The sequence below is a fragment of the Macaca mulatta genome, chromosome 16 (genome assembly GCF_049350105.2).
Source record: "Macaca mulatta isolate MMU2019108-1 chromosome 16, T2T-MMU8v2.0, whole genome shotgun sequence".
NCBI classification, from domain to species: Eukaryota; Metazoa; Chordata; class Mammalia; order Primates; family Cercopithecidae; genus Macaca; species Macaca mulatta.
The window spans coordinates 41605088-41623597 of record NC_133421.1 but is presented as its reverse complement, the minus strand read 5'-3'; the positions used below and the strand labels follow the sequence as shown (position 1 = coordinate 41623597).

Genomic DNA, 18510 nt, shown 5'->3' with positions numbered 1-18510 from the left:
AGGAAATAGAGTAAGGTGAAGGCTAAAGTGCTCAGAGCTTATCCTTCACTTACTTTGTTGGCCACAATTTCACATTCTCTTTGCTGAAAACTTCTTATCTTTCTGTCCTTTAAATACTGGAATGCCCCAGGGCTCAATGGGCTAGATGGTCTCCAAAGATGGCGTTCACCAAGTCTTTCCCTCCCAGTGTGTACATGACACTCTATCCATGAAGAGCTTGAATCTATTTCCCCTCCCCCTGAATCAGGGCTTGTTGCATGACTTGCTTTGACCAATAGAATGAAGCTCCTGGTTAGCCTTCCAGAGGTCTGGTAGCATTTACTTTTGTTTAGGGAAGTCAGCAGCCAAACCACAAGAAAGCTTGAGCTAGACTCCTGAATGAGGAAGAGAAAGCAACCATATAGAGCACACCAAGGCACCAGACATTAGTGAAAGCTTTGGATCTCTGGCCAGCTAAGGGCAGCAGAGTAGCCCAGCTGATGCCACATGGAGTACACTAGAACAGCCGAGGCCTGCTCAAATTCCTGACCCATAGGATTGTGAGAAATAGTAAATTGATATTTTAAGCCATTAAGTTTTAGGATGGTTTGTTACTCAGCAACAAATAACCAAAATACTCAGTCCTTGAACACCTTTTTCCTGCTTAGGTGATCCTAGCCAGTCCCATTACTAAACCAGTCTACATGCTGACGACTCCAGTTCCAAACTCTCTCCAAGCCTCCAAATCATACATCCAACTTCTGTCACTTGGATTTAGAATTCAGGAAACATACATCCAACTTCTTTCCCCATGTCTCTACTGGATGACTAATAGGCATCTCAAAATAAAAAGGACTTTTGAGCATCTCCTTAGGGGTCTAAGTCTTTGCCACCTTAGTAAATAGCAAATCTATTCCTGTAGTTTTGTAGAGCAAAAATCTGGGAATCATCCTTGATTCCTCTTACTCTCACACCCCACATCCAATCCTTCAATAAATTCTATTGCCTCTACTTCCAAAATATATCCAGAATCTGACCACTTCTAACCATCCTGGTCAGATCCACCACTCTTCTTCATGTTGGGTTATTGCAACAGCTTCCTGACTAATTTCTCTGCCTCCACTCTGGCCTCCTTCCTTCCTACTCACCCTAGCAGCAGCCAGCGTGCTGCTTTTAAAAAGCTTAAGTCAGGCTGGGTGCAGTGGCTCATGCCTGTAATCCTAGCATTTTGGGAGGCTGAGGCAGGCAGATCACATGAGGTCAGGAGTTCTAAATCAGCCTGGTAAACATGGTGAAACTCTGTCTCTACCAAAAATACAAAAATTAGCCAGGTGTGGTGGTGCACGCCTGTAGTCCCAGCTACTGGGGAGGTTGAGGCAGGAGAATCGCTTGAACCCAGGAGGCGGAGGTCACAGTGAGCAGAGATCACACCATTGCACTCCAATCTGAGCGACAGAGTGAAATCCCATCTCAAAAAATAAATAAATAGGCCGGGCGCGGCAGCTCACGCCTGTAATCCCAGCACTTTGGGAGGGTAAGGCGGGTGGATCACGAGGTCAAGAATTCAAGACCAGCCTGGCCAAGATGGTGGAACCCTGTGTACTAAAAATACAAAAACTAGCTTGGCATAGTGGCAGGCGCCTGTAATCCCAGCTACTCGAGAGGCTGAGGCAAAGAATTGCTTGAACCCGGGAGGCACAGGTTGCAGTGAGCTGAGATCGCGCCACTGCACTCTGCACTAGGCGACAAAGCGAGACTCCATCTCAAATCAATCAGTCAATCAAAAGCTTAAGTCAAATAATATCACTTCTCAGCTCAAAATCCTCCAATTGTTTCCCATCTCACTCAGTAAAATCCAAAAGCCCAAATTTTTGCAAATCATACATGTGTAAGTGACTTGTATCTAGAATATATGAAGAACTATTACAATTTAATAATAAAGAGGCAAATAACCTAATTAAAATATGGGGAAAGGATCTGTGTTGGCTAGGATGGTCTCGATCTCTTGACCTCGTGATCCGCCCACTTCGGACTCCAAAAGTGCTGGAATTACAGGCGTGAGCCACCGTGCCCAACCAATATGGGGAAAGGATCTGAATAGACATTTCTTTTTTTTTTTTTTTTTTTTTTTTGAGACGGAGTCTCGCTCTGTCGCCCAGGCTGGAGTGCAGTGGCCGGATCTCAGCTCACTGCAAGCTCCGCCTCCCGGGTTCACGCCATTCTCCTGCCTCAGCCTCCCGAGTAGCTGGGACTACAGGCGCCCGCCACCTCGCCCGGCTAGTTTTTTGTATTTTTTAGTAGAGACAGAGTTTCACCGGGTTAGCCAGGATGGTCTCGATCTCCTGACCTCATGATCCGCCCGTCTCGGCCTCCCAAAGTGCTGGGATTACAGGCTTGAGCCACCGCGCCCGGCCCTGAATAGACATTTCTACAAATAAGATATACAAATGGCCAATAAGCACATTAAAAAGATGCTCAACATCATTTGCCATGTGGGAAACACCAATCAAAACCACAGTGAAATACGACTTCATACCAACAAAGATGGCTATAATAAAAAAAAACAGATAGGGGCCTGGTGCAGCAGCTCACATCTATAATCCTAGTACTTTGGGAGGCTGAGGCGGAGGATTGCTTGAAGCCAGGAGTTTGAGAACAGCCTAGGCAACAAGGCAAAACCCTATCTCTACAAAAATAAATAAGTAAATAAAAATTAGCTGGGTGGAGTGGTATGCATCTGCAATCCCAGTGCTTTGAGAGCCCAGAGCAGGAGGAGAGCTTGAGGCCAATAATTTAAGGTTGCAGTGAGCTATGATTGCACCACTGCACTCCAGCCTGGCCAACAGAGGAAGACCCTGTCCCTAAAAAAATAAATAAAATAAAATAATAAAATAAAATAAAATGAAAAAAACCAGATTAGGCAAATCCATAGAGACAGAAAGCAGGTTGTTGGTTGCCTAGGGCTAGTGGTGGGGTGAGGCAAGGGATTACAGCTAAGGGATAAGGGGTTTAAAGTTTTTAACTGACTTGTGGTGATAGTTGCACTACTCTGTGAATATACTAAAAGTCAATTGACTGCATACTTTAAATGGGTGAATTATATGGTATGTGAATTATATCTCAATAAACTGTTACCAAAAGAAATCCCGTCTTGCTGTGACCTACAAGGCCCTCCACCATGTGACTTCATCTCCCTCCACCCTTTTCCTTGCTCACTCTGCACAAGTTACTCTGCCCTCCTTGATGCCCTATACCCAACAAACACACTTCTAGCTCAGGGCTGGGGCTGCAGCTTATGGTTAGGTAGTTTGTGCACTGTGTAAAAAGCTCCTAGCTGGCTGGTCACTGCAAACCAGGCTTCTGATTTTTGAGACTGGGCCCCAGGGGCTGCACCCTCTTACAGGGATCATCTTTCTCAAATCGGTGCAAAGGTGTAGGTGTTTGACCATACCCGTGCTCAGGGCTTCTGCACACACTGTTGCTCCCACTTCTACTCCTCCCCCACATAGCCATGTCACTCAATGCTCACATTTGTTCAGTTATCTGTTCAAATGTCACCAGAGAGGCCTTCCGTGATCACTCTGCCGCAGCACTCCCTAACTCCCTGACACACTCTCATTGTTCTCTATCTTCTCACTCTCTGCTTTTTTACCTTTTTTTTTTTTTCTTTTTGAGACAGGGTGTCACTCTGTCACCCAAGCTAGAGTACAGTGGCACAGCCTCAGCTCAATGCAGCCTCGACTTCCCATGCTCAAGCAATTCTCCCACCTCAGACTCCCTAGTAGCTGGGACTACAGGCATGCGCCACCATGCAAAAGGGCATGTGCTTGACCCAGCTAATGTTTGTATTTTTTGTAGAGATGGGGTTTCACCATGTTGCCCAGGCTGATCTCAAACTCCTGAACTCAAGCAATCCCCCTGCCTCAACCTCTTCCTAAAGTGCTGGGATTACAGGTGTGAGCTACTGTGCGCAGCCGCTTCTATTTTACTTTATAAAACTATTGCCTCCTGGTATATTATATATTGACGTGTTGATTGTGGAGTTCTTTCCTTTCACTAGACTGAAAGCTCCCTGCGAACAAGAGTTTTGTTTAGTTCCCTGCTGTATCCTCAGTGCCTAGAATAATGTCTAGCACACAATAGATACTCAATAAATGTTTCTTAAGTGAATGAATAAATGAAGCAAAACCAAGTGGTCATCAAAGGCTTAAACATGGACCTGTCTAAGCCGATTCTAGGTGGACAGAAATTGTGATTTTTAGTGGGCTGGTTTACTGTATAACCAAGGAAAAGTAGCCAAATGTTGTGCCTAACTCTCAGGGGCTGAGATTATCTACAAGAAAAGGCACCACTGATTAGAATGTAGACCTTAGTTGAGTGAGAGTGCTCAGGAAGGCACCTGCTCTCGTTGGTCTGGCATCTTACCCCTTCTTTTGTGTAGTACTTCAGGAGGCCTTCTCTTGCCAGAAGTACAAACCTCCTTCTCAGAAACTGTGAGTTGTCCCTTCCTCGCTTCCACAGGAATCCTTCTCGGTTACCTTAAGCAGCAAGGATGACAAAGAGTGAACACATGTGACCTTAAGATGCACAAGCAGCTCAGGAATCTCTGAGGTTCTCAAGGGTGGAATGAGCCTTCCATCTGCTGCCAAAATATCTCCACTCAAACTTCCCTATTTCAGCTGCAGTACACGAGGATCCCATCTGGGGCCAATTTTGTGATGTCTTCTCACTTCAGGGGCACTTCCCACTGCCTAAAACCTTCCTTCCTTGACCTTCTGTGTATCAGGCTGTCTCATAAGAAGACCCTTAAGAAGGCAAAGTCCTGAGATACTGGACTGATTCTGAAAGACACCTAAATACATAATCAATACATATGGTCCTGCCCAACTTCTTGTTGACATCAACCTAATGAGACTTTAGAAATAAGGCCGGGCAGTGGCTCACGTCTGTAATCCCAGCACTTTGGGAGGCCGAGGCGGGCGGATCACGAAGTCAGGAGTTCAAGACCAGCCTGACCAACATGGTGAAACCCCGTCTCTACTAAAAATACAAAATTTAGCTGGGGATGGTGGCACATGCCTGTAATCCCAGCTACTCAGGAGACTGAGGCAGGAGAATCACTTGAACCTGGGAGGGGGAGATTGCAGTGAGCCAAGATTGCGCCACTGTACTCCAGTCTGGGTGCCAGAGTGAGACTCCATCTCGGGGGGAAAAAAAAAAGAAAAGAAAGAAACAGTGAGTGCCCTCCAGGCATCTGCTGGTTTGAAGAATAATTTATGGGCTGGGTGCAATGGCTCACGCCTGTAATCTTGACACTTTGGGAGGCCAAGTCAGACAGATCATTTGAGGTTGGAGTTCGAGATCAGCCTGGCCAACATGGCAAAACCCTGTCTCTCCTAAAAATATAAAAATTAGCCAGGTGTGGTGGTGCATGCCTGTAATCCCAGCTACTCGGGAGACTGAGGCACGAGAATCACTTGAACCTGGGATGTGGAAGTTGCAGTGAGCCGAGATCATGCCACTGCACTCCAGCCTGGGTAACAGAGTGAGACTCTGACTCGATAAATAAATACATAATAAATAGAATCATTTGTGGTCCTGGTAGCCAGGAGAGCTGAGCACTGCCTTTGGCCCTCTAAGAATGGTTTTGTCTACTTTACTGTCTGGGTCAGAGTCAGCTTGGACTCAGGACAGGAGGGGTGAAACTGCCACAGATCCAGGGCCACAGAAGAGGTTGTACCCTGCACAATGGTCGAAAGGGAGGCTGAATTTAAGCCCATGCTCCTCACCAAGCCTTGAATTTAAGCCTGTGAATTTAAGCACATGGAACAAAGTTCACCAGGAGCAGGGACATCTTTTCCTAATTGGTTTATCCAGTGGAGGAGTCTTCCTGCAATTTATATTAAGAGTCTGACGCTGGGCGCGGTGGCTCACACCTGTAATCCCAGAACTTTGGGAGGCTGAGGTGGGCAGATCATGAGGTCAGGAGTTCAAGACCAGCCTGGCCAACATGGTGAAACCCCGTCTCTACTAAAAATACAAAAACTAGCCAAGCATGATGCTGTAATCCCAGCTACTCAGGAGGTTGAGGCAGGAGAATCGCTTGAATCCGGGAGGCAGAGGCTGCAGTGAGCTGAGATCATGCCACTGCACTCCACCCTGGGCAACAAGAGCATGACTCCATCTCAAAAAAAAAAAAAAAAAGAAAGAAAGAAAAGAAAAAGAGTCTGGCTGGGCACAGTGGCTCACGCCTGTAATCTCAGCACTTTGGGAGGCCAAAGTGGGAGGATCACTTGAGTTCAGGAGTTCAAGACCAGCTTAGGCAACATGGTGAAACCCCATCTCTACCAAAAAAAAAAAAAAAATACCCACAATAATTTGCCAGGTATGGTGGCATGTGCCTGTAGACCCAGCTAGTTGGGAGGCTGAGATGGGAGGATCATGTGAGCCTGGGAGACTGAAGCTGCAGTGAGCTGTGATCGTGCCACTGCACTCCAAGCTGGACAACAGAGTAAGACCCTGTCTCAAAAAAAAAAAAAGAGTCTGTACACACTTGTGACCCTGCAAAGACCTGAGACAAATATGCTTCTCTGCTACTCAGAGCATAAAGCCCCATGAGCTGATGTGTTGTTATTTCAAATTCAGAAGAACCCACACTTTGGCCTCTGCGGCCAGAGTGAGAACAGCAGGCATCTCTTGGATGGATCCTGCTCCTAATATTGAGGCACTTTGTCTTTCTAGAGCTCATTAAAACATAGATTTCAAAAGATGATGGAAATAACTTTACCTGGGAGTGAGATGGTTTCCCCGTCAGCCATAAATTCCCGTCTCTCATACTTAGCTCGAATCCATTGTTCCTTTAAGACCCTAAAAAGAGAGAGCCTGTGGTCAGCTGCGTTTGATGCATTCTCTTTTTTTTTTTTTTTTTTGAGACAGGGTCTCACTCTGTTGCCCAGGCTGGAGTAGAGTGGTGTGATCATGGCTCACTGTAGCCTAGACCTCCTAGGCCCAGGCGATCCTCCCACCTCAGCCTCTTAAGTAGCTGGGAACACAAGCATGCACCACCACACCCGGCTAATTTTTAAATTTTTGTAGAGATGGGGGTCTCCCTATATTGCCTAAGCTGGTCTTGTACTCCAGGGCTCAAGCGATCCTCCTGCTTCAGCCTCCCAAAGTGCTGGGATTACCATCATGCCTGGACTGATGCATTCTTTTCCAAGACCTTGCAGTTGAGTGTGGGTACATCACAGCAGTGCCGCACTGCCTGCTCCAGCTACCTAGGATTCCTCAGTCTCCGTACTATTAATATTCGGGGTTGGAGAATTCCTTGTTGTGCTGTCCTGTGGGTTGCCCCATGCTCCATAGAATGTTTAGCAGCATTTCTGGCCTCCACCCGTTGGATGCCAGTAGAACCCCTCCCCAGCTGTGGTACCCAAAAATGTCTTCAGGCATTGCCAAATGTCCTCTGGGGGAATTATTTCTCCCAGTGGGCTATTTGAGAACCACTGAGCTGTTCCAACCCCAGTGTCAGCTCTCTAGGTCAATGAAACAGATACTGGCTCCCCTGGACCATCGACACCGCCTGCTCCCGCTGCGTGTTCATGAGCTTCGGCAGGAGAGTCCAGGAGCCTCTTCCTGTGCCTGCCCATGAAGTCTGGGCAGGCTACACTGGACAGAGTAGTCATCTTAGGATCTGACCACCTGCGACCTGGTCTCACTCTATCATTTATCCACCATGTGACCATAAGCAAGTTACCCAACTCCTCTGAATTTGGGGAATGGGCCACTATTGTTATACTCACTTAGCCCTCCGGGTTGTTGAGAGGTTTAAATGTATATAAAGGGCCTAGCACCTACTCAGCACATAGTAGGTGTTTAATGTGACCTCAATCTGAAATTGTCATCCACGAGTCCTGCAGAAAAATCATGCAGCCGAGAGTGGAGTTATGTTCATTGTTTGGTTCCCGCTCACTTTTTCCAGGGAAATGTTCCAAGGTGTATATGACCTTACCCCATAACCACAAGAATGACTAGAGCTGGGCATCTGGCCCAACCTGGTAGGTCAGAGCTCTTTGCTGCTCTGGGCTGTGTGGACCGACAGGGGCAAAAGTGAAGGAGACACTGATGGAGCTTTCTCCAGAGCCACGCTGGAAGGTATAGCCTGGCACCTGCTTGTGGCCTTGCTGCCAGCTGTGTGAAGGAAGCCTGGCTGAGAGAAGGAGGGGAGAGAGCCAGAGACAGTGTGAGAGACCTGAAGGTGTTTGAGCTCCTGGCTCGGTCCTTCCTGAGGCCAGCTCCACCACTGTCCTTCTGGTGGTCTCATCCCCAGAACCCATAAAATCATCTTTTTCTTATGCTGGTTTAAATTGGGTTTCTGGCCAGGTGCAGTGGCTCACACTTGTAATCCCAGCACTTTGGGAGGCCAAGGCAGGCAGATCACTTGAGGTCAGGAGTTCAAGACCAGCCTGGCCAACATAGTGAAACCCCGGCTCTACCAAAAATATAAAAATTAGCTGGGCATGGTGGCACGTGCCTGTAATCCCAGCTACTTGGGAAGCTGACACAGGACAATCGCTTGAACCCACAAGGCAGAGGTTGCAGTAAGCTGAGACTGTGCTACTGTACTCCAGCCTGGGTGAAAGAGCAAGACTTTGTCTCAAAAATAAATAAATACATAAATAAATACAGTTTCTGATACTTATAATCAAGAGTCCAGGCTGGGCATGGTAACTCATGCCTGTAATCCCAGCACTTTGGGAGGCCAAGGCAGGCAGATGGCTTGAGCTCAGCTCAGGAGTTTGAGACCAGCCTGGGCAACATGATGAAACCTCATCTCTACAAAAATAAAAACAAACAAAAATACAAAAATTAACCGGGCGTGGTGGCATGCACCTGTAGTCCTGGCTACTTGGGTGGTTGAGGTGGGAGGAGCACTTGAGCCGAGGAGGTCGGGGCTGCAGTGAGCCACGATTGTGCCACTGAACTCCAGCCTGGGCAACAGAGTGAAACCTTATCTCTATATAGGAAGAAAGAAAGAAAGAGAGAAAGAGAGAAAGAGAAAGAAAGCGAGAGAGTCCTTCCTAGTGCACAGCCCACATATCATTGAGGAGAATCACCTGGCCCACCATGAGGGTGGAAACCTGGACACCAGATCAGAGCTGAGAGAAGGAATGGAGACCAAGGGCCACCCATCTTGGTCCTGGAGGTGGCCATTAGTACTCAGATAAAAAGGGTTAAAGTGCAGGGCTGCTGCTGGAGTCATGGCGAGTAATGTCTGTGTAGTGCCGGCAGGAAGCCTAGCACAGAGCAGGTGTTTACTGAGCGGTTGGAGCAAAGGGCAGAGTGGCAGCAGCGAGCCAAGATGAGACAGGCCCTCTCAAGTTGAGCCAGCACACCCCAAAACTGGCCATGGACAGGTAGCATTCTGAAGCAGACACGGTGAAATGGATTCAAACCAGTGTGTCGGGTGGCATGTGAAAGGTTCTGTGTAAGTTATCTCATGTAATCTCTACAACTATGCTATGATGCAGGCATCATTGTCTACATTTCAGAGATGAGGATGTCGACAATCAGAGAGATTTGCTGACTTGCCCACGTCCTCACAGCTAGGTCACAGTAGAGCTGGGAAACAAAACTGAGGTCTTCCAGGTAGAAAGCTGTTCTTCTCCAGCCACTCCAGAGTACGTTACTAGCTCTTAATTGTCCAAGCACTGAGAAATTACAAGACCACTAGGTATGGCTATATAGTCTGTGTGCTGCCCAAAAGCACCTTGCTGAGGCTCGGCAGCTGAAATGCAGCTGCTTTCTGTTTGCCAGACATACCCCCTATGAGGCTGGGTCAGCCTAAAGGGATTCCTTCTCCCCATTTACACAAGGCACTGTCTAGCAGCCCTGGTGGCGAGTCTAAGTCCCTGGGAAGGAGTCTCAGGCTCAGGCAGTCAGATCTGCAGAGGTCCAGGGCGACTAGGTACCAGTACCACACTAACCCTCACCTCCAGGGGACCTGAAACCTCTTGCTGCTTCAAAGTGCCCCTCTTATATTGAATTCTCCCAATGCCATGACACAGTCACCCAGGCCCTGGTGTCAGACAGGCTAGACCAGTTCTGCCTCCACAAACCTCAGGTTTTTTCATCTATAGCATAAGGATAATAGCAGTACTTGTAGGGTTGTTGAGAGAATTAAACAAACACATGCACATAAGCATTTTGCACAGGACCTAGTACTTAAGCAAAGCTCAATAATATTAGTAGCTTTTTTTTCTTTTGAGACAAAGTCTTACTCTGTTGCCCAAGCTAGAGGGCAGTGGAGTGATCTCTGCTCACTGCAACCTCCATCTCCCGAATTCAAGCGATTCTCCTGCCTTAGCCTCCCGAGTAGCTAGGACTATAGGCACACACCACCATGCCCAGTTAATTTTTTTATTTTTAGTAGAGACGGGGTTTCACTATGTTGGCCAGGCTGGTCTTGAACTCCTGGCCTCAAGCGATCCGCCCGCCTTGGCCTCCCAAAGTGCTGGGATTACAGGCGTGAGCCACCACACCTGGCCTTTTTTTTTTTTTTTTTCCTGAGACAGAGTCTTGTTCTGTTGCCCAGGCTGGAGTGCAGTGGAGCGATCTTGGCTCAATGCACCCTCTGCCCCCGGGTTCAAACAATTCTCGTGCCTTAGCCTCCCAAGTAGCTGGGACTACAGGCATGAGCCACTGCATCCAGCCAGTAGCTACTTTTTTTTTTTTTTTTTTTTTTAATGCTAGGTCTCACTCTGTCACTCATACTAGAGGGCAGTGACACATGTGATCCTAGCTCACTGCAATCTGGGCTCAAGCAATCCCCCTACCTCAGTCTTCTTAGTAGCTCAGACTATAGGCACGTGCCACTATGCCCCGGCTAAGTTTATTTTATTTTATTTTTTGTAGAGACAGGGTCTTGTTATGTTGCTCAGGCTGGCATTGAACTCCTGTCTTCAAGCGATCCTCCCACCTCAGCCTCCCAAAGTGCTAGGATTACAGGCACTGGCCATTGTGCATGGCTATTATTCTTATTTTTTGGTTATTATTTAGGGATCTGCAGCTCAGGCAAGTTGTTCAGAGCCAACCCGAGCTGAGGTGGTAGAGCCCTGGACATATTTCTCACCTTTTTTTTTTTTTTTTTTTTGAGACGGGGTCTCGCTGTGTTGCCCAGACTGGAGTGCAGTGGTGCTATCTCGGCTCACTGCAAGCTCTGCCTCCTGGGTTCACACTATTCTCCTGCCTCAGCCTCCCAGTAGCTGGGACTATGGGCGCCTGCCACCACACCCAGCTAAAATTTTTTTGTATTTTTAGTAGAGACAGGGTTTCACCGTGTTAGCCAGGATGGTCTCTATCCCCTGACCTTGTGATCTGCCCGCCTCGGCCTCCCAAAGTGCTGGGATTACAGGCTTGAGCCACCGTGCCTGACCAGCCCTAGACATATTTCTCTAAAGAAAGTAGCTGAAACACACTTGGTCTAGTAAGATATTAGTGTTTATCCCCTCTACCAAGTTAGCCACCATCTGTAAGCTATAAGAATGTCACCGGCAGAGATCATAGAGAAAAATCATAGAGATCATAGAGAAAAATCCTCCGTTTAAGAGCTGTGGAAACTGAGACCCAGAGAAAGGAAGAGACACGCCCAAGCAATAGAGGCAGAAAGAGGCTTATATCAGTCTTCCTATGTGCTCTTTGTGATGGTATCCAGTGCTTTCCTGCATCTACCTGCGCACCAGGCCCATAGAAGAGACCACCACAGATGAAGACATCAAAGATGGAGAGGGGGAGGAGGTGGAACCAGGACAGCCCCCTCACCCAGTCCCTAAGGAATCACCCACTCACAGGCAGTCGTTGGCCTGGGGGATATAGTAGAAAGCTGGGACTCTGGCTTCGAACTTGGCCTTCACACGGAGGTTCCCATTGTGGGTCATAAACTGCAAGACAACAGCAACTTGAGGTAATATTAGACCTTGAAAAAACGTGAAATGAAACTATGAGGCTGCTGACTTAGGCTGAGTCAGAAGAAACTGCCTCCAAGAAGGAGATGTCCCACTGGGCTTGGTCATCCATACTGCCGGGAAGCCCCAGCCTGTAACAATCACGGGCAGATATAACCATGCCTCATATGGGCAGGACTCCACAGTGCTCACACATCAGCTCACTGGGTCCTCTCAGCCGTTTTCATATCACTGTACCCATTTTACAGATGAGTCAACTGAGGCTCAGACAGGTTCGGTTACTTGTTCAAGGAAACACAGCTATAAGTGGAGAACTGGGATTTGAACCCAGACCTGACTCCAAAGCTCACATTCTTCCTATCATGCCTTCCACAGATGGCTAGGACCCATAGCAGCCCTGAAAGTCTACAGGAGATAAATGTACCTGGAGGATGGAAGAAGTGGGTGCTGGGTTCACGGAGTGCATAGGTCAGGATGATTAGTAGGGCCCTTTGGCACCCAAGAGACCCAGAGGCTGATGCACCAAAAGTGACCCTGGCAGCAGTGGCATAGCTAGTATGAGGGCAGAAGTGGGAAGAAACACCAGGTGTTTAATTCACATGGCTTGGGCATCTCCTTTGCAGGAGAGGAGCATTGCTCCTCTTTTCCTCTGCAGGGGCTGCTAGGCTGTATCGCCAGCTTTGGATCCCAACAGAGCAGGATTCAAATCCTGACTGCCATTTATTTGATAAGTGACCCTGAGAGTCTCACCTGTAAAAATGAAGAAAATGGCCAGGTAGAGTGGCTCACACCTGTAATCCCAGCACTGTGGGAGGCCAAGGCTGGGGATCACTTGAGGTCAGCAGTTTGAGACTAGCCTGACCAACATGGTGAAACCTTGTCTCTACTAAAAAATTACAAAAATTAGCCAAGACACAGAAGGGTGAGGCAGGATACTTGCTTGAACCTGGGAGGCAGAGGTTGCAATGAGCCAAAACTGTGGCACTGCCCTCAAGCCTAGGCATGTCGCTGCCCTCAAGCCGAGATTCTGTCTCAAATAAATAAATAAATTAGCCAGGTGTGGTGGTGCACACCTGTAATCCTAGCTATTTGGGAGGCTGAGGCACAAGAATTGCTTGAACCTGGGAGGAGGAGGTTGCAGTGAGCCAAGATCACACCACTGCACTCCAACCTGGGCAACAGAGTGAGTAAGACTCCATCTCAAAAAAAAAAAAAGAAAAAAAGAAAAAAGAAAGAAAGAGAGAAAGAAAGAAAGAAAGAAAGAAAGAAAGAAAGAAAGAAAGAAAGAAAGAAAGAAAGAAAGAAAGAGAGAGAGAGAGAAAGAAAGAAAGAAAAAGAAAGAAAGAAAGAAAGAAAGAAAGAAAGAAAGAAAGAAAGAAAGAAAGAAAGAAAGAAAGAGAAAGAGAAGAAGAAGGAGGAGGAGGAGGAGGAGGAAGAAGAAGAAAATATAACAGGGAGTTGGGTGCTGTGGCTCACACCTGTAATCCCAGCACTTTGGGAGGCTGAGGCAGGTCGATCACCTCAGGTCAGGAGTTCGAGACCAGCCTGGTCAACATGGTGAAACCCTATCTCTACTAAAAATACAAAAAATTAGCTGGGCATGGTGGCAGGCGCCTGTAATCCCAGCTACTCAGGAGGCTGAGGCAGGAGAATCGCTTGAACCAAGGAGGTGGAGATTGCAGTGAGCTGAGATTGAGCCACGCACTGCACTCCAGCCTGGGTGACAGAGTGAGACGCCATCTCAAAAAACAAAACAAAACAAAACAAAACAAAATGCTGAGCGCGGTGGCTCACGCCTGTAATCCCAGCACTTTGGGAGGCCAAAGCAGGCGGATCACCTAAGGTCATGAGTTTGAGACCAGCCTGACCAACAGGGTGAAACCCTGTCTCTAGTAAAAATTCTACGAAAAATACAAAATTAGCCAAGCGTGGTGGTGCATGCCTATAATCCTAGCTACTCGGGAGACTGAGGCACAACAATCACTTGAACCCCAGAGGCAGAGGTTGCAGTGAGCCAAGATCGCACCATTGCACTCCAGCCTGGGCAACAAGAGTGAAATTCCGTCTCGAAAAAAAAAAAAAGAAAGAAAGAAAAAAGAAAATATAACATGGGAGTTATAAGGTGCAAATAAAATCCTTCAGGTTTATGTGCTGGTTTACTGGTTTCCAGCCTTTCTCCCACACTAGAATGTAAGCTCTGTATGGCCAGGGACCTTATCTTGTTCATTGTTCTCTCCTAAGACCCAGTACATAGTAAGGTCACACTAAAGCCTCCAGTCCAGTGCTGTCTAGCACAGTACCTGGCACAGAGTGGGCACTCAGTAAACGTCAGCCTGCTTCCCCAATAGTCCTGGAAACCCTCAGCCAGCCCGCACAGTGCAAAACTGCCTGCTCTCTGGAGGTTTTCTGACCAAAATGGAATTCCCATGCAGGGTGAGGGTATCTTCCACCCCCAGAGGGCAGAAGAGCAAAGTGGTCCTCTTTCTGCCTAGGGGGAAAGGAGGAGGACTTTAGACCACAAATCAGGTTATTTCCCTTCCCCCAGTGCAAGACTTCACTAATCATAACTTTTTTGTTTGTTTGTTTGTTTTGAGGCAGGGTCTCACTCTCACCCAGGCTGGAGTGCAGTGGTGCGATCCTGGCTCATTGCAGCCACACCCTTATAGGCTCAGGTGATGTTCCCACCCCAGCCTCCCAAGTATCTGGGATGACAGGCACATGCCACCACACCCAGCTAGTTTTTATATTTTTTGTAAAGACAAGGTTTCACCATGTTGCCCAGGCTGCCCTTGAACTTCTGGGCTCAAGCGATCAACCAGCCTCAGCCTCCAAAATGCTGGGATTATAGGTGTGAGCCACCACACTCGTCCAACAGCAACTGTTAACTGACTACTTTTTTTTTTTTTTTTTTTTTTTTTTTGAGACGGAGTCTCGCTCTGTCACCCAGGCTGGAGTGCTGTGGCCGGATCTCAGCTCACTGCAAGCTCCGCCTCCCGGGTTCCCGCCATTCTCCTGCCTCAGCCTCCTGAGTAGCTGGGACTACAGGCGCCCGCCACCTCACCCGGCTAGTTTTTTTGTATTTTTTAGTAGAGACGGGGTTTCACCGTGTTAGCCAGGATGGTCTCGATCTCCTGACCTCGTGATCCGCCCGTCTCGGCCTCCCAAAGTGCTGGGATTACAGGCTTGAGCCACCGCGCCCGGCCGACTGACTACTTTTTTTGTGTCTGGACTGAGGTTACAATCATCTTCACAGCAGTGTTGTGAAATTGGTGGTGGTGGCCAGGCGCAGTGGCTCATGCCTGTAATCCCAGCACTTTGGGAGGCCGAGGTGGGTGGATTACCCAAGGTCAGGAGTTCGAGACCAGCCTGACCAACATGGCAAAACCCCCATCTCTACTAAAAATTAATACAAAAATTAGCTGGGCGTGGTGGTGGGTGCCTGTAATCCCAGCTACTCAGGGGGCTGAGGCAGGAGAATTGCTTGAACCCCAGAGGCAGAGGTTGCATTGAGCCGAGATTGCGCCATTGCACTCCAGCCTGGGCGACAAGAGCAAAACTCCGTCTCAAAAAAAAAAAAAAAAAGGAAGAAAGAAAAAAAAGAGAAATGGTGGTATCCCTTGAATACAGATGTGGAAACTGAGGGTCCACAGCTAGGTCTAAGTGCCTAGCTCAGGGCCTCCCAGTTTATAGGTAAGCAAATGATGGCCAGGAGCAGTGGCTCAGGCCTGTAATCCCTGCACTTTCGGAGGCCGGGGTGGTGGATCACCTGAGGTCAGGAGTTCCAGACCAGCATGACCAACATGGTGAAACCTCGTCTCTACTAAATACAAAAAAATTAGCCGGGCGTGGTGGCACGCGCCTGTAATCCCAGCTGCTTGAGAAGCTGAGGCAGGAGAATTACTTGAACCCGGGAGGCGGCAGTTGCAGGCAGCCAAGATTGCTCCACTGCACTCCAGCCTGGACAACACAGCAAAACTCCGTCTCAAAAAAAAAAAAGAAAAAAAAAGTCAGCACATGATGGAGCCAGAATTTGAACTCAGGGCCTCTGTCTAAGCTGCCATCATATAGGCTGTGTTTCCTCTGGCTAGATTTGCCCCTATCTGGGTCTCAGTTTCCCCCTCTGTAGAACGGGAGCCCCCTGCCCATTGGCTCCACTCCAGCTCCGCAGTTCCACGGCTCTCCACGGGCATGCCTTTCTACCTCCACAATACTGTCGTCCCAGAAGTCAAGACGCACGGATTTAACTCTGCTGATGTCAGGGAAGTTACGGTGGACACCGCAGCAGTTGAGACAGATGAAGATCCCCAGCTTGTAAGAGGCCCAGTCGGGATCTGCAGGGGGAGAGGTAGGAGAGGAGCTGAGCAGAAAGCGCGGCGAAGAAACCAGGGCTGGGCTTGGGGCGCTGGGGCAGGCGGGTGCCCCTTCTCCCACCTAAGGCGAACTAAGCGGCCAGCCTGACACTTTCTGGTTAGACCACCGGCCGCTGCGCGGCGACCGGGGTGAAGATCCTGGAAGCAGTCCAGGGTGCGGGGAGAGAGTCTGAGGTGGCGCGACGTGGAAGTGACGGGACTCAGAGGGAACCGAGAGGAGGGCGCTGGGGGCACACCGCGGGACTCGGCGCGGAGCTGCAGGTTGGGAAGCTGAGTCAGGGGGCCCTCGGCGTCAGCGGGGTGGGGCGCTGGGGAGTCCTTCGGGGGGCGTCCGGGAGCGGGCAGGGGGGTACAGGACGATAGGGGGCCTGGGCCCGACCTCTAGCTCTAGCTGGGATGTCTGAGTCTGAGGGCTGGGGGCGCGCCTGGAAGCGCAGACACGGAGAGCCCGGACCCAGGTGGTCGGGTGCCTGGCCAGGGAAGAGAGCGGGACCAGCAGGGCTCCCGGCTGCCGGCTGTCGTGTCGGGGTCCAAGCACGTGGGAAGATCCGCGTCTGGTCCCGCAAGGGGAGCGGAGCCTGGGCTCGGAGGGGCCGGGGCCGGGTGCGGAGAAGGCCCTCGGGGCTCGGGTGAGAGGTTCACGATGTGGGTGGGAGGGGTCCGGGCCCGCAGGTCCCACGTCTGGGTCCAGCGGGGGCCGAGGGCGGGACCCGGTAGTGCGGAGGGGAGGAGTCGGGTGGGCCAGGGGTCCGGCCGGGGGTCTCGCGCTGCCCGCGCTGCCGCGCCCTTACCTGCCGCCCCGCAGTCGGCGCAGTACGCGTTGCCTGTGTCGGGCGCCCGCAGCAGCTCCAGCAGCCGCTTCTTGTTGGGCTCGCGGTCGCCCATGGCCGGCCCGGCGGGCTCAGCGGGGCTCAGCCCATGGCCCGTGCGCTCGGCCCGGCAGGTGGAGAGGGACCCGGTCGCAGCGCCTCAGCCAGGTCCGGGAGGCCGCCAGCCCCGCCCCGCCCCGCCCCGCCCCGTCAGGACTGTCCGCCCCTCCCTCGGCGGGTCCAGTCCGGCCCCGAGCTCCGCCGACGCGCGGGGAGGGACAGGAGCACGCAACTTGGAGTCTAACACACTGGCCCGAGATCAAACCGTGGCTTGTCACTTGGTAGCTGCGAGACTGTGCACAACCTATTCAACCTCTCTGGGTCTCAGTTTCCACGTCTAGGAAAGAGGAACAAGGGCATATGTCTGCATCTCAGCGCTTCTTGGAAACCAGAATCTAACTTCTGGTAAAACGTTCTGTTAATGTAAGATCTTACATCTATTTGGAGACGTATTTATATGCAAATGCAACCTCCTCAGGAAGCCCTCTGTGATACCCAGCCTGGAGTAATCTCTCTAGCCTCTGGGCCTCCAAGAATACTGTTGTAGTATCTGTCAATTTCTTTTGGCTCTGAGCACTTTCTATCTACCTTGCATCACGGTTATTTATATACTTGTGTTAATTCCACTCTCTGAACCCAGACACATACACATGCCTACACCAGGGAGTTTGACGTCCGCAGTTTTATGTCTGTATTCCATATAGCTCCTATAAATGATACCTGCACATTTTTAGAAGTCCAACTAATAGTCGCATGATTTTGTTCACCAAAAAAGTGTGGTTTCACCAAGGTGGACACAGCCAGGCACTTTAACCTGTGAAGTTCCATCACGGTGAGGCTAAGGCAGGGTATAGGTGGTCTTAAATTCCAGCATTTCATTAATCCTCTTTCCCTCTCCCCCATCTTTGTTAATCCTTGACATCATCTTCAGTGACTCATGGGCCTCCTGGTGAAATACATACTGCACATACTTGCCATCTCCTCTGTAGGTTAATACCTGTCTATCATAGGCATATGGCTTAATGCATCTGTGTATTATGCATCTGATAGACAGGTGTTAACCTTCAGCATAAAATCAGGTTTCCATCCTGGTGAATTGCAGCTGATGTTTTAGCTGACCTGCCCACACTCCCATTCAACATACATGCGGGCACAAGCACACACGTGCACACACACGCACAGCAGTATGGTGTAATGGAATGAATTCAGGAATCCAGAAATTCAGGCTTTAAACGTCGACTCCTTCATTTCCACATTTCCCAACTGTTCGTCTCTGGGCAAGTTCCTTCACTTCTCTGAGCCTCCGAACCCTCAACTGTAAAATGAAGA

At 49.5% G+C, this 18510-nt stretch overlaps 1 protein-coding gene across 9 annotated transcripts in view; it reads right to left on the bottom strand.

The window, feature by feature from the left end:
• The window catches only part of ADAP2 (ArfGAP with dual PH domains 2), a 39741-nt gene extending 22225 nt beyond the window's left edge, over positions 1–17516 (bottom strand). For 4 of the 9 annotated variants that reach the window (XM_028836189.2, XM_077970759.1, XM_028836188.2 and 1 more), the window contains exons 1-5: positions 17104–17500; positions 16143–16273; positions 11827–11918; positions 6767–6846; positions 4405–4517 (exon numbers count right to left, since the gene is read on the bottom strand). In XM_028836189.2, the coding sequence (XP_028692022.1) occupies positions 4405–4517; positions 6767–6846; positions 11827–11918; positions 16143–16273; positions 17104–17197 (510 nt within the window). In that variant the 5' untranslated portion in view covers positions 17198–17500. Of the gene's footprint in view, positions 1–4404; positions 4518–6766; positions 6847–11826; positions 11919–16142; positions 16274–17103 lie in introns of all 9 variants that reach the window. The other 5 variants (XM_077970760.1, XM_015118994.3, XM_077970761.1 and 2 more) reach the window with 2 other exon arrangements.
• Between the last annotated feature and the right edge of the window lie 994 nt (positions 17517–18510).